Here is a 15,049-nt window from a genome sequence, read left to right on the forward strand (position 1 = left end):
ATCTCCCTTAATCCTAATTGTCAGCATTTCCTCCATTGTTGATGGAACAGGTTGATGCCTCTTCAGTTGAACTCTAGATATAAGAGATGGCTTGCATTTGGAGGCCATGTGGTACAAAATATAAGGGCAGTATATATAAACATTGAGAGCCCATCCTATTTTCTGTAGCAAGATACAGTGTCAAATGCATAAAGGAACAGAGACTAACTGGAACCAGCAACTTCATGCCTCCCTTGCTTCATTTCCCTGTACCCCACGCCCACTGAATGGAATTCATGGCAGCTTCACATTTAAATGGTTTTTTTTTTTTGTTCTCTCTTTTGTCTCTTTTTCTTTGTGTTTCTCTCTCTTTCTCACACTTTTAAAGTGATGTTTGGTTTAATTTAAGCAAAACAGATTTCTAATGTTTAGATTATCATAATCTGAGGTTTACAGTTTCAAGTGGCTCAGCTAAAATCACAAGGCAGCAAAACCCAACTGGCTGACTTCTATTCCATCTTTCTTTAACTGTACAACATCACATCCTCCCATTAACCAGATAGTGTAACTGAGGTAGTCTTTACAAGCTAGGAATTAGGTATTTGCCTGATCAGATACAATCTTGGCAGACAGTAACTTCTTATAATGAAATCTTAGTGTACATCTAGGAAAATGTTCAAATGAATACACCTAGATCAGACTTCAGCAAAGACATAAGGCACATGTCCTTGCTCTTGTGAAAGTGCTATCATATCTTTAATGACTATTGTCAAGACCTCTCATCCACAAGATTGAAAAATACTTTGAAAGTGAAAAAGTGATTTACCAAGTGGCACTACAGAGTAAATTGTTTCACATTTGTTAAGTTGTGAGAACACAAAAATGATACGTAGCTCAAGCAGATGGAAGGGATAGTGGTATCAGCAACATCATTTAAAAATATCAAGTGTAACAACTATGGGTTCATAATATCAGAGAAAAAAATAAAGGTAACCTAATAAAAACATGACCACTATAAAAATCAGCAAAACTGTAAAGTAGTAATAGTCACCATTTCTGAGTACTCCAAATACCACAGTAAATCTTCATACTACAGTCCCCATCTCATAGATAAGAAAACTGAGATTCAGAGAGACCAAATAGCTTCGATCAAAATCACATTTCAGAAATGGCAGAGCCAGGATTTGGTTGACTATCAGATCCAAAGCCCATGCTCTTCCCAGAACATCATTCTGCGTCTCAAACCCTTCCTAGTAAAGGAATCAAGATTGAAAATGCAGTATAGCTATCTCTTACACAGTAAGTTTTTAGCTCTTCTAATTTAATAAAGTTTTTTCTCACATTTCATCTCATTTATATAAGAATATTTAAAAGCAATAGTGAAAGTAGCCCATTAAGTGTATACACACACACACACACACACACACACACACACACACAATATATTGAATGTACTATACTAGAATGATGGCTCCCAAAGTGGAGGGTGGATTCGCTCATAGCCTCATGTGGGGCTTCTTTACTTTATTCATGGGGCTCCAAGTTTGGTAGTAGGGGGGTGATTCAGTCCCCTCCCCTGAAATACAATATACACTATCAGTATCAGAGTGAAGGAGTCATCAAACTGCTAGAGGTTTGAATCACAGATATCTTGGAATAACAGATATCTTAAATCAAGACAAAGTGAAATTAAGGTTTAAAAAAATTTCTGCATTTTTAAACAGTCACTCAAAAAGATCTGTTGGCTGTTGAAATGATAGCTATGATACTATAATTCCTCTCTTTCCTCTCTTTTTTTCTCTCAGCTAAATTTATAAGAGTGGTCTTTACAGAGAAAGACAAATACTGTATGATATCACCTTTACGTGAAATCTAAAAAAATACAATAAACTAGTGAATATAACAAAAAAGAAAAAGACTCACAGATACAGAGAACAAATTAATGGTTACCAGTGGGGAGAGGAAAGGGGAGAGGGGCAACATCGGGGTAGGGGATTAAGAGGTACAAACTATCATGTATAAAATATGCTACAAGGATATATTGTACAGCACAGGGAATAAAGCCAATATTCTATAATAAGAAGAGATAGTGGTCTTTATATGGGCAAATACAGAGTCTATCAGATACTTCCAAGTTCAATGTCAGGGCTAGGACTAAGAATTAGTCTTCTCTTTTAATCCAATCTATTAACTTTTGTACTCGATTCCCTCCAGCAGCAAGAGCGACTTTATCATAAAGTCATAATTCCTGATGTATGTGGAAAGGTGATGCTGTTGAAGTACCATCAATAAAGCAGATGTTTCACAGTGGTTGTGATTAATTTGTGCTGATCTTGATACCACCTTGCTCTTGTAACCAACATTTACATTTGCAAGATGGTAGAATTTGAGAGATGGCTTACTGGTATAATCTGTAACAATGGGAAAGAAAGAAGCTAACTGGGCTATATACAGACTAAATCAGTAAATCAACCATACTTCAATAATAAAAAAAAAGACTAAATCAATAGGAACCACATAAACTAGATATATATTTGCAAAAAAATGCATAATGTGTATAATACTAAATAGCACATCATCTTGATCCCAATTGGAGGGCAATGGCCAAATAATCTGGGATTTTCTTTCTTCTCTGTATTAAATAGTAGAATCTATATATTATTTAGGGAAGCCATCTAAGGTCCTAGTTTCATATGGTTAATGGTTTGGATAACTGACAGTTAAGAGATTAATTTTTATGCCAATGTTTACAACAATGAAAGAGAAATTAAATGATTTAACTTTCTAAAAATGCTTTTTTTTTTTTTTAAATCTGGTTAAAAAAAAAAAGAACTTAAGAGTCTAACAACCATCCACAAAACTTTTACTACCAGTATAGTCTGAACCCAACCCTAGAGGAGGTGGTAAATAACCAGGGCTCTGCAAGTAGGTCTCAGAGCAAGGCCCATGGAAAGCCCTGGAACATGTTTACTGAATACAGAATCCTGATACTTTCTCAAAGCTTTAGCTTTTGCTCAGTTTTCTCCACAAACAGTAGTCTTAATATAGAGGCCAAACCACAGTGGATTCTTTGTGCTTCAAGATAAAGAATCCCAATGAGTAACAACACGATCATCTTTAATATTGAAATCTAAGCAAATTACTCTGAAATTCTCTATACTTTACTAAGGAAATAAAAGAGTTTTATGAAAGAAAGACACTCTAAGAGAAAGAGATGCCCCTAAGTGCAATGGACGTTTTGTGAGGTAGTGATTCTTCTACTGGGAGAACAGAAGCAGAGGTTGGCTGAAAACCCCCACGGTACTCATTAGGCTGGAGGTGGGAACTGTCTGCTGGTATTTTAGGCTAGGTCAAGGAATTTTCAACTAATTTCACAATGGCAGAAAAAATATTCCAGAAAATCCAACTATATTATGAACGTTGACATATGTTACACTTTTTAGATCTCTAATAAATGCTTTTTAAATTCCTTCATTTAAAAAATTAACATGATGTTTATAAAAAGCATTTATTATTTAAAAAAAAAAAGAGGACTGAAGGAAAGGAATGGGAAGAAACAGTCCCCCCAACTCGAGAAAGGCCCCATTTGATCAATTAACAGCCTTTAAGAGTCCTCATCCCCACTCCCATGGTCCTAGTTTGTCTCTTATTAGCCAAATATTTTTGATCGTGCCTTTTGTGCTCAGCAATGTTAGACAGTAGGAACTCACAGGGTATCGTTGGCAATGGTTCATTGGTTGGCACCCTGGGCTCCAAGAAGGCACAACTAACCTGAGCTAGGAGGCTCAGGAGGGCTTCCCGGAGGAGGCGTTTTCTCCCGGGTGGAGCTTCAGAGCAAAGAGAAAATTTAAGGTTTGGGGTTGCTAACTCGCTACGATCCTGGGCATGCGCCCCTTGCCGAAAAGGGTAACGGACAAAATGTGTGGTTGATCCTTTGGAGAAAACTGAGTCTCGCTTACCATCTGTCGAGATGAGAGGGTGGACGGGATGGAGGGCGAAAAAGAACCAAAGCTCCCCTCTCCGGTAAGACGGGCACCGCAGCTCTTGTCGCCGGATCCCAGAGATGAGCATTCCAAATGCCCAGTCCGTTGAAGCGGGAGCGGCGGGCTAGGGACGGCGGAGAGGAGACTTCCTGCCACGCGTTGGCCACCGGACGCACAGGCCCGACTCGGGGGGCACTGTCGTCCGTCCCCCACCCTGGCCTTGTCTCCGGAGTTCTCACGACACTTCTTAAGACCTCCAGGGCTGTGGCTTAACCAAAACCTAATACAGCTGTCCCTGGTTCCCCAGGGATCCCAGGTTGGGGCGTCTCGGCCGCCGGGGTTCACACCGCGGAGATTTGTTCCGGTCGCGAGCCAGTGGGGCGCTGCGGGAGCGCGTGTCTTTTACGGATGGGTTTCTTCCCTAATCAATTCTCTTCTCCCTTCCTTCCCTCCCTCCAGGCAGGGGGAGCTGGAGTCCCGCAGGCTGGAGCAAAGGTGGACCCGGCGTGGGAGGGGGTGGGGACACCCGTGGGGACCGACTCCCGACACCAGAGCGATGAGGCTGGGCCTCTGACCTCTTGAGGTGAGGGTAGCCACGGGCCTGGAATTCCAGCCTCCTTTCTTCCCCTCCTAAATTACGAGGCAAGAAGGGGATCGAGCCGTCGGTCCCCGCAGAACGGCCCAGCGCTGGGCGAGCGGCACGGCGCGGGCGGGTCGCGGCGCAGCGGGCGCCCGGGGCCGCCCGGCTGCCCAGGGTCTAGGTCTTGGCCTTCCGCGAGCTGAGTCCCACTAGTCCTAGTATTTCTCTGCGTTTGTCTTTTTCTTCTCTCCACTCTTCCCAGCCTTCCTTGTCCCACTAATCGCTTTCTTCCTTTCCTCAAGTAGGACATCCTTCCTGGGTAGAGAACAGTTTTTCCTCCGCTGAGTGTTTCCATAGCTTACAACTTGGGCTGCTGAGTGACCCTGGGGAAGTCACGGAACTTTCAGCGCCAGGGTGGAGAGAGGGAGCGGGTGCTCTGTAGGGCTGTTTTTTCTTAAGATGCCTCCAAAATTCAGTCCCGGAGGACTCAAACAAGGGAATGACGGTGTTCCCTCTTCCTCCCCACCTAGCCACTGACAGGATGGAGCTGTGTGCATAAGCACAAAATTATCTGAAGCAGGAGGGTTTTTGGTACGAGTTTTATAGTAAAACCTAAGGGAGGTGACTAATTTAATCCTTATTTTGAAAAATTAGGATATAAGACACCCCTCGGGAAATAAAAATAAGATGATGCTTTCTACGACTCCTTGGCTGATTTTGTAGCAGTTCAAAGTTTGCTCTCCGAACCCGCTCTTCCTTGGTTGGCTGGCCGGCCTTCGGGGAGCAAGGAATGCTTGTACATTCCTAAGAGGGTAAGGGGAAGGGGATGGTGATGGTTAAGAGAGAAGTTGGCTCTGGGTGTAATTCTGCCAACTGTTCGAGTGAGGCAAAGGGAGGGTGGTCTTTTACACGGGTTTGGGATCTGGTTACCTTTAATTCGCCCCGTTGGCTGCGTATTGCGCTAATGGGCGTCTGTCAGCGTAGGGCTCAGGTTTCCCCACTTGCCTCGGACAATGAAAGCAAAGGGGCAAACAGCAAAGTAGACCGCTTAACCAAAAGAAATGTACCAGGCCTCTGGAGCTGGGGTTGCAGGCTGAGAGTAGGTGGGCATTATGGGCTTCTCCTCAGGCCCAGGGCGAATCGAAGGACTCAAGACCTGGAGGAGACACCACCTTTTAAAAAGCCCTTTCTGACCAGCCTGTTTTGCTCCATCCTTTCAGATAGCAGGGGGCTAGAATAGGCTATGCAATCCCTCATAGAAAAATTCATCTTTCACACCTAAAATCTAGTTGTTCAAAACCAAGCCAAACACTGCAGGTGTTCGAAACAGAGCTGTTTGTCTTTCCAGAAGCCATTAACAAACAAACTCCTTAAATCCCCTTAGGTCTTTACAGTTTATACAACATATTTCGCTGGCACCAACTCACCTAACCCTGCAAGTCCAAGTGACAGGTAGACTCCTCAGTTCTCGTTGTGGAGGCAAGGGAATGGAGAGGCTCAAAGAAACCAAGCAGTTTGTGCAAGGTCACAGTCAGGAAATGCCTGTTCCTAGACTGGGACGCCCTCCCCTTCTGGAAGGCCTCTCTCGTTCCACTGCTTCCTGTCATCCCTTCCCTTGAAATAGACATTCACACAACCGCCCCCCTTCTCCCCCTTGACTCAACCTGGGCACTCTGAAAACACTTTTCCAACCTCCCTATGCCACCTCCTAGACAGGAGCTCATCCACTAATTATGCCACCATCACAGACACAGGTGGAGTATAACGGACACATGGCTCTGGAACTGACTTTCTTTCAGAGCACATTCTTTTCAGGACATTTCTTCAAGGAATCCATGTTAGTTAAAATGTGCCCACACACAGACACACACACCAGCCTTTCATGGTCCCTCACTGCCAAGACTCTTCGTATAAGCCACATAAAATAAATAACCTCAAATATAACTCTTAATTGCTTCCAAGTCTATGTTTCCTCATCACTAAACTTTACTGCTTCCCAATCTTTAGGGCAAACTCCCCTCAGGACTCTGTCCTTTCCAAGACAGAGGCCGGAGAAAACAGCTTTTCCGAGATTCGAGCTGGGTGTCCCAGTCAGGGAGGATGAGAACAGAAAGGGTGCTTGGAGCCTGTGAGGGAATGAGAGGTCTCAGAGGGTTGGGACTGGACCCTCAGAGACAAACGGGGAAGTTTTCCATCTGCTCGCCGCCCCCTACAGGCCACGTCCGCCATTGCAGCAAGAGTCCTACACAGCCGGTGCCTGTATTTTGCTCTAGTCTTCGCACGCATTTTCCTGGACCTCCGGATCCACCCTCCTTTCTCCGAGAGACTGAGTACCGGGGCCCTACTCAGGGACTTCATCCAAGGGATACTCTAGGGGCCACAAGCCTTGGAACTGGATGGAGTTTCTAGAAATGAGTGCAGGAGGAAGTGGAAACCAGTTTAAATTCGTGTGTAGCCGATAGCTAAAATCATCCCCATAAAAAATAACCTGCTTCCTCTCTTTATTACAAATAAATCTGCCTAAGTGAAATAAAAAGCGGATATCAGTCGTGTTGCCTTTAAATCTCAATGTAAGAGGGGGATTTCATGCCTTTCTCGCTAGTGCCCGCGTTCGGTCATATCAAATGTGGGTTTCAAGCCCTCCCTCCTCCAAGTGCTTGCGTTTATTATATATGATATTTGCATTATCCCCTTCTGCTCTAAGCCTTCGTGGTTTAACAAGCTTAAACCAAAAAGAGCTTTTCAGAGTGGGTACGGCCAGGCCTATCTCCCTGACACCTGCCAGGACTTTAAACAGCCATTGGTCGGTTTAGGGTCTGGGTCTAAGAGTCTCTTATGCTCCAAGAAATAAAGGAAGGGGACCATCTCCAGGCTCTATGTCAAGGTTGATAAAGTGTCTGGGAGGAAAGTTGCCGGCAGATCTCTCCTCTACACCCCGCCGCCTAATGTAACGGGAAAAAAGCCCTGCGGATCTCAAGCGGCAGCTTGTGGCCGAGTGTCACGCCGCGGGTGCAGGCTCGGCCGGTATTGCTGCTATGCGCGGAAATATGAGCGAGTAATTTTATAAGTAACAAAGGATCAGGGATGGAATGAGGCTCCTGTTATCCAATGTCATTTAGAAGCCTTGGATCAGCAGCTTCTTGAGGCTAAAAGTGAATTCAAGAAGCCCTGCCTTTCCCTTTTCCCAGGGGTGTCAGCTAAATTTAGAAATAACCTCTATGTGTTTGCACAAATCATGTACCATTTGCTGTTTGTGTAAAAACCGATTAGCCAGACACAACTGTGAAACAACTTGTTACTTTTATAGCTGCAACACACAAACAAATTTAGATCCGTTTAGTTTTCCTTGTAAAAAGAGATTAGAAGGGACCCGCCCGAGACTGTGTAGTCCATAATCTCTTCTCCGTGAAGGTTACTGTTGCTCCTCTCAGTAGCGGCTGATTATCAGGTTCTTGTTTATCAAGTTAAACGATCTCACCCCCGGCAGCCTGTTTTATTTTAGGACTCTGATCCAGAAGGAATGTTTACTCAGGACACAATAATGTTTACTGTTTACCAGGAAAACAGGTTCGGTATTAGAGAGGAAGTGTCTTTGAAAGCAATTCCCTAGCCCACGCCGAAAGCAGAGAAATAAGGCTGGGATCAGCAACCGGGAGGCATCTCCGAGACCAGGGAGGCGAGGTGGACGCCCGCACCAGGGACTGGCGGTGTTTTGCAAACAGCACGCGAGAAGGGCCGAGCTGACAGTACCAGTGCCCGCTCCAGTTTTAAAAAGCGATTTCACATAAGTAATTGTAACAGCTAAATTAATTACGGAATAATTAGAATTGATGCCATTTGAGGATTTATTGGTGATGGGAATCGGCTTCCCGCGTCTAGATGTTTCATTTCTACCTTAATACTTCAGGTTGCAACAGCTGAAATGTACATTAAAAAGAATTTGCAAGGACATCTCCCCAATGCTGTTGTGATCTCGCATTTCACACTAACCTAAGGTATTAAAAAAAAAAGTTTTTGAAAGAGGAGTGATATGCATCTGTTTTTAAAAGGGTATTAAGGCCATTATTTCTTGGCCTTTGGAAAGCCTAGGGGTTGGAGGAAAAGGAGGCATCTACAGGAATCCTTCAGAATTCGAAATTATGTTGTGGATGGATTATTGACATAGGAAAGAGGTATCTTATTTTAAAATAATAGAAAATTTTATGAAAGAATAAAACAACTGTGTATCTATCAGGTTAATATAGGAAATACAATTCCACTGCAAAATTTAAAGTGCCGTAACATATATTTTAAAAGTCAGCTGGGTTTATTACCAATCCCACTTCAGGGATGAAAAGAAATACTTTGAAAACTCAAAGCTTTAAATGCTAAAATGAGGGAGATGTTTGGAATTCACATTCTTTTGAAAGGATAATTGAAATGACCAAGAATTCTCATTTGGGAAGTTTACATTGTGAAAGATAAAGTCTGGTATTTTAAAAAAATAAAATAAAATTGTGCTGATGTTTGGAATTAGGTTGAATTTTTTTAAGTGACAGCTTACTTTACATAACTATCTTGTCATTTAGATTTAATGGATTGATAGGAAGGAGATCATCACCCACATCTCGATTTTATGTGAAAACTATAAGAAAATATTCATACGATTTAAATTAGGCATATTCTTTCCTTTCTCCAATTAATTTTTTTCTTACACACAAATTATGAATTAGTAAAGTCTTAAAAGGTCATTACTTGAAAGTCCTCGAATATCTGGGAAGGATAACAAGCAAATAACAAGATAAAATCTTGTTATTTACTGCAGACACCTAAATAAAACACTAAGCTGAGCCTTTTAAAAATTTATTTACAAAGCTGTGTACAACACGATGGAATAACATTTAGAATACCATATATATTCATTCATATATAAACAGACTTTTATAATAGAATGACACTTTTTGCCTTTTGAAAATTTTTTTATATTTAAAATCTCCCAACGTCTCTATACATTTTTTTCTCACATAAAACTGCGGAGAGTGAACCTTCAAAAAAAATGAAAGTTCAGAGCTCTAAATCTACTGAATTTGTTTTTTTTTCTTAAAAAAATAAAAACCCCAAAAGGAAAGTCAATAATTTTTCTACAAATATGTACAAAGAATTTCCCTCCCATCCCCAAGGTACTGAGAGCAGGCGCCGTCGGGTACGTTTTTGAAAAATTCGGTTTTCGGTTTTACCTGTACGGAAAGCTATTCCCCGCAGGCGCGCGTGAGTTTGCTCCGCCAGCCTAGGTGTGCAGGATCGGGTGGAGGCCGCCGAAGGTCGATGCTGAGGGCTCGGGGGAGGAAATGGAGGAGAGGCAGAGTCCAGGATTGGGCACCGGGGCCAGGACCGGGGCGGGGCGCGCAGCTTGCAAATGCAGCCGACGCTCGAGGCCGCCGCCGGGCCCTGCATCCCGGCCACCCGCGCGTCCCTATTGAGCGGGCCACTTGGCTTGCGCCGCGGCAGCGGCAGCTGCTGCGGCCGAGGCTGCGGGCTGCAGGAACTGTCCAGAGAGCGGCACGCTCAGGATGGGCGCGATGGTGGCCGTCGTCCTGCTCAGCGAGAGCGGCTGGTGCGTGGCCATGAGCGCCGCCGACTGCACGGTCCCGGGCGGCCGAAGGAAGGACTGCGCCGCGCCGCCGCCCCCGCCACCCCCGGTGCCCCCAGTTACCCCGCTGCCCCCAGCGCCCGCTGCCGAGCCCCCGGGTGCCGCGGGGCCCCCACCAATGATGTTCTCGATGCTGAACGACGGCCGCGCACTCGGCTCGGACTTAATGAGCGACGCCGTGGTGCCCGCAGCGCCCGCCGTGCCCGCGGCGGCCGCGGCGGCGCCCAAGCTGTTGAGCTGCAGCTGCAGGCCTGGGCCGAGCTGCGAGCCGAAGGCGGCCGCTTTGCGGCCAAGCTCGCCCGAGGGCAGGAGCGGCACGGCGGGCGGCAACACGGGTGTCACGGGCGGCAGCGCGTACGGGTACTGGAGCGCCGCGGCCGCCGCCGCGGCTGCCGCGGCAGCAGGGTGAGAATAGGCGCCGGCCGCGGCCGCAGGGTGCAGGCCGTAGGGGCGGCCGTAGGGCCCCGCGGCGCCGGCCGCCGCCGCAAGGCTGTAGGCTCCGAAGCTCTGCATCATGAGCGCCGTCTGCTCGCGCAGGTGCTCCTGCTGGTGGCGCTTGAAGCGTTTCCGGCGCCGCAGGAAGCTGCCGTTGTCGAACATGTCCTCGGATTGCGGGTCCAGGGTCCAGTAGTTGCCCTTGCCTGGGTTGCCCGGTTCGCGGGGAATCTTGACGAAGCAGTCGTTGAGTGAGAGATTGTGGCGGATGCTGTTCTGCCAGGCGGGGAACTTCTCCCGGTAGTAGGGGAAGCGGTTACTGATGAACTCGCAGATGCCGCTCAGGGTCAGCTTCTTCTGCGGGCTCTGCAGGATAGCCATAGTGATGAGCGCGATGTAAGAGTAGGGCGGCTTCACCAGACTGTTCTTGGGCTTGCTCGGGGCCAGGCCGCCCGCCGCACCGCTGCCCGAGCCAGGCCCACCGCCGCTCCCGCCGCCCTCCTCGCCGCTAACGCCGCCCTTGCAGCCGTCGGCTTCGGACAACCCCGCCTCGCCCCCTGGCCCGGCCCCGGCTCCAGCTGCCTCCTTGGGTAGTGCCAGGGGCTGCTGGTGCGGCGGCTGAGGCTGCCCATGGTGGGGTGCCGCCGGCGTCACCTCGTCCGCCTCGTCCAGTCGCAGCTCCGGTGGCCCCGCGGGGCTATCGCAGCCCGCGTCGCTGTCCTTCTCCTCCAGCCCGTCGTCGCCCTCGCCCACCACATCGATGTCCACATCCTCGGCCGTCAGCACCGTCTGGCCGGACATGTCGCTGGCGCTGCCGCCGCCGGAGAGGGTCATCCCTCCTCGGGGTTGGTGGCGGCGGCGGGGAAGGAGTGGCACGCTAGGAGGGTCTTTAGGGGCTGCCGCCGAGCTCAGGAGAGGTTTGGGATGGGAGATTGGGAGAGGGGAGAGGAGCGTAGGTGGTTCGGGGCCCTCCCGGCTTGGCTCACACTCGGCGGCCCGGCATCGCGCGCAGCAGGCGCTGCCGTCCGCCCCCCGCGGTCGCGCTCCGCAAACTCCAGCTGTCCCCGGCGCTCGGTACTAGGCGCTCGCTACCGCTCCTGGCCCTGCTGGCTTCTCTACGCCGCGCCCCCTCACTTCGCCTGCCTTCCTCGGCCTCTGGACGGGTCGTGGGGACCAAGAGCGGTGCAGGCTGGCGCGGGATGCCGGGCGCCTAGCAGTTCGGGAGGGCACGGGCAGGGCCAACGGGGGAGGGGGGTAACAGGGACGCCGAAGCCCCCGTAGTCGAAAGTCCTGTTTTAAGGACTGGCCTGATAGATTACTTTCTACTTAAAGATCCAGCGGGAGGCGGGGCCACGTGACCGTGCGTGACGTCAGGGCCGCCGCGGAGCCGGCCAAACTCAAGTTGGTTCAGAGAATTGTCAACAAAGGGACGAGGGACGCGCAACTCTGCGCGGCACCGTGCGCCAGCATCCTGCGGGGCCCGAGGGTGCCCCGGCCCGCCCCAGGACCCCACCCTAGGCTGGAGCCCGCGCGGGGGTCAAGGGAGCCTCTGGGTGTGAGTGGGGGTGGGTGCGCGTGAGAAAGGGTGTGGGCCTGAGAGCGTCTGCGGGACCCCGCGGCTCTGCTGCCCTGCCCTCCCAGCTCCCTCTCCTTTCCTCCTCTTTGCCAAAGCTCCCTTGGCAGGGACTGGGCGTAGAATGTAGAACAAGATTCCCATCTTGTTGTATTTCTTAAGAGAAAAACTTAGTAAGTAGTCTCTATTTTGTTTTTTGGTTTTGATTCTTTTTAGCTCTAAAGAGTAAGGTCTGCGCCCCGGCTCTGTCTTGCTAATTAGACTTCAACGCCCCTCCTGCCTCAGTGCCCAGTCGGCGGAGACACCTACTGAGGGGAGGTGCTCCTCCTCCCTAAAGCCAAATCACTGGGTCCTGCCTTCGCTTTCCTTGCTCGATGTGGGCGTGTTTATATGTGTGTGTGTGTGTGTATATATATATATATATTTTTTTTGAGCGGCCACAACAGCATCAGCTCGGGTTCCCCAAGGTCAGAAAATGGCTATCGATTAATCTATTAGAATAGTTGCCGAGAGAAAAAAAAAGACATAAAATAAGAGGGAACCTATAAATAAGGAAGCTATAACTAGCTGATTGGAGTTGTTCAACGACTTAGCATGTGAAAAAGTCGGAAATGAGGTGCTGGGGAAGGAGCCGGGATTGGCAGCGGCCTGGGTAAGTCGAGTGGGGCCGGGAAGAGGCTTCGGGCCTCTAGGTTAGACGCCGCACCCACGCCGGGATGGCAGAACAACGCGGGGAGCGGGCATTGTGACTTCTCAGGCACCGGGGCCCAGCATCCTGGGAGTGGGGGCGGCCTCGGTTACGCCAGCGGGCTAGGCTCTTAGTTGCTGCTAACTAATGTGAATTCTTTCCTCTTAGGGCGTAAACAAACCCTCCAAGATTTAACTTCCGCAGAAACCAGCAGCAGAAGGGGTGGAGGAACAGGCGAGGATGCGGCCAGTGCACACCGAGTTTCTATGCCAAGGAAAGTCAGTGATGGTAGGAAAGACTGTGGGCATTTAACTGGGATGGGGTGGAGGGGAACGCAAACCGCCCGCGGGTGCGCGGCATTGCTGGAGCGCGTGGACCTCGCACCTCCTAACAGTGCTCCTGACCTGGTGAATTCGCGACGCACCGCCTTTTCCTTCCCGCATTTTTAGGCCGCCTCCTTGAGAGCCGCAAGCGCCTGCCGGGTGGGGCAGGCTCCTGCAACCCAAGCCCAGTCTGTCCGCTGAGGCCTAGGAGGGGAATGTCGGCCTCGCCAGAGGAAGGACCACAATGGGAGATGGTCCGAGAGGACATAGTGAAATATTTACAGAAGACACCAAGAAACTGATATATTTCCTGGCGGACAGTGGTAGTTCTGATTCGCCCAGTCCGCCTGGCGGACAGTGGTACTCTCTCTCACCTACGACTCCCTTTTTCCTAAGCGCAGACACATACACGTACACTTGCTTCATTATAGGCAGTGCCACATACCGATTGACTTTAATTTTCATTAGATGATTTCCCGGATTAAACACTAGCACATTGGATCCCCACGTCGCAGGATGTTTCTGGGTGAATCTGGGGACAGGGTGGGGGCAGTTATTCCATCTTGAGACACCCATAAAAGTACAAGATTTTCCTGTATCTAAATGATACCCCGGTTACACCTGACTGTAAAAAGCATCTGAGTTTATTTCCGCAGCTGCACCGCTTTTTGGCCTGTAGGCTCCGAACCTTTTACAATACCATCTAGACAGCCTCCTGCGAAACCGACAGGAGCGGCGAGCTGCTTGCCCATTGCCCCTCCCCCCTGGCAGCGGAGGCTGCGGCTGCAATAATTACTGCCCTACCCAATAATTACAGAAGTAAGGTCGAAAAAACAAGAAAAAAACCCTCTAAATTCACAAATTCATAATTTCCTTTTGCTCAGCTTTGGTTGTCCAGCCCCAGCAAGCACTGGCCGCAGCACGCGCCCCACCGTAGTCTAGGAGGCTGGGCCCGCGTGGACGCGTGCACGTGTGTTTGCGCGCGCGGGAGGGTGGCAGCTCCAGGGGCTGCCCTCCGCAGTCTTCTTGAAGTAGCCTCCAAATGAGCCTAATTTTGATTCCGCTGCCCGTTAGGGCTGGCTCTCAGGATTCCCTTCGCGCCGCTGGGCGCTGCCTCTCAGCCTCCCTCGGCCAAGACCAGGCTTGATGCATCCATTCCTCCGTATCTCTTTGGAACCTCCCTGGGGGAAGGGGTGGGGGAATGAACAACTCCCAGCCGTCAGTTCCATTTGTTGCGCTTTTTTCCTACCACACAATAAAAGTCAAATTAATTGATTCATACCATTAATTACGGCGCATACCGTGAAAAGCAACGCTTCCCCTCGGTTAGAGATCTATTGTGCTAATCTCTTGTTCAATCAGTGTTACCATCTGATGCCGGATCTGGCCCTTACAGAAACTTTTCGACTCGATTAGCTAAATGATGAGACGTGCAGGACCTACTGGCTACGGCCCCGATGTCCTGCGCCCGTGCCGGCCCAACGGCTTGTTATCGATTTCCAGAGGAGTCGGCGGATTTTCCCGCGATCACTCTCGGCTGGAGAATCGGCCACCGTTTTTCTCTTGCCGAGCGGACAGTAGCGCAGCTCAACCTTCCGTGGCGGGAAGGAGGCTAAGCTGCAGCCCAGGTGGGAGGCGGGAAGGTTCCCGCTGCGATGGCAGCGGGACGCCGCCAGGGCGGAAGGGCCCAAGCCTGACGCGGTGCAGGGTCCTGCCTTAGGCCGACTAGATTCCGGGCTAAGTAAATCCTGTTTGCCGCGTAGTTTTATTTTGCAGCTAAAAGCCCAAGTTGTCAGTTACCGCCAAACTTTAGAACAGAGAGAGATGGGAGAAGCGAGATGGATGCAGAGAGAAAGTGA

General features: G+C 49.2%; 1 protein-coding gene and 1 long non-coding RNA gene across 3 annotated transcripts; one reads left to right on the forward strand and one right to left on the reverse strand.

The window, feature by feature from the left end:
• Window positions 1-9,371: 9,371 nt before the first annotated feature.
• On the reverse strand, window positions 9,372-11,907 carry FOXD3 (forkhead box D3). The gene has a single exon (XM_072975768.1). The coding sequence runs from the start codon at window positions 11,438-11,440 to the stop codon at window positions 9,995-9,997; it is 1,446 nt and encodes a 481-aa protein (XP_072831869.1). The 5' UTR covers window positions 11,441-11,907; the 3' UTR covers window positions 9,372-9,994.
• A 126-nt stretch (window positions 11,908-12,033) lies between these two features.
• LOC140700611 (uncharacterized) lies at window positions 12,034-13,697 on the forward strand. Of its 2 annotated transcripts, none has more exons than XR_012079042.1 (3): window positions 12,034-12,161; window positions 13,036-13,155; window positions 13,317-13,697. It is a non-coding gene; the product is annotated as an uncharacterized lncRNA (long non-coding RNA). The 2 variants fall into 2 exon arrangements; XR_012079043.1 differs by lacking the exon at window positions 12,034-12,161 and adding an exon at window positions 12,662-12,831.
• The last annotated feature ends 1,352 nt before the right edge of the window (window positions 13,698-15,049 follow it).

Source organism: Vicugna pacos, chromosome 13, assembly GCF_048564905.1.
Source record: "Vicugna pacos chromosome 13, VicPac4, whole genome shotgun sequence".
Lineage (NCBI taxonomy): Eukaryota > Metazoa > Chordata > Mammalia > Artiodactyla > Camelidae > Vicugna > Vicugna pacos.

What these genes read in the sequence shown, in the direction of transcription:
- FOXD3 (XM_072975768.1), bottom strand. Translation starts at nt 11,440, where the DNA reads ATGACCCTCTCCGGCGGCGGCAGCGCCAGCGACATGTCCGGCCAGACG.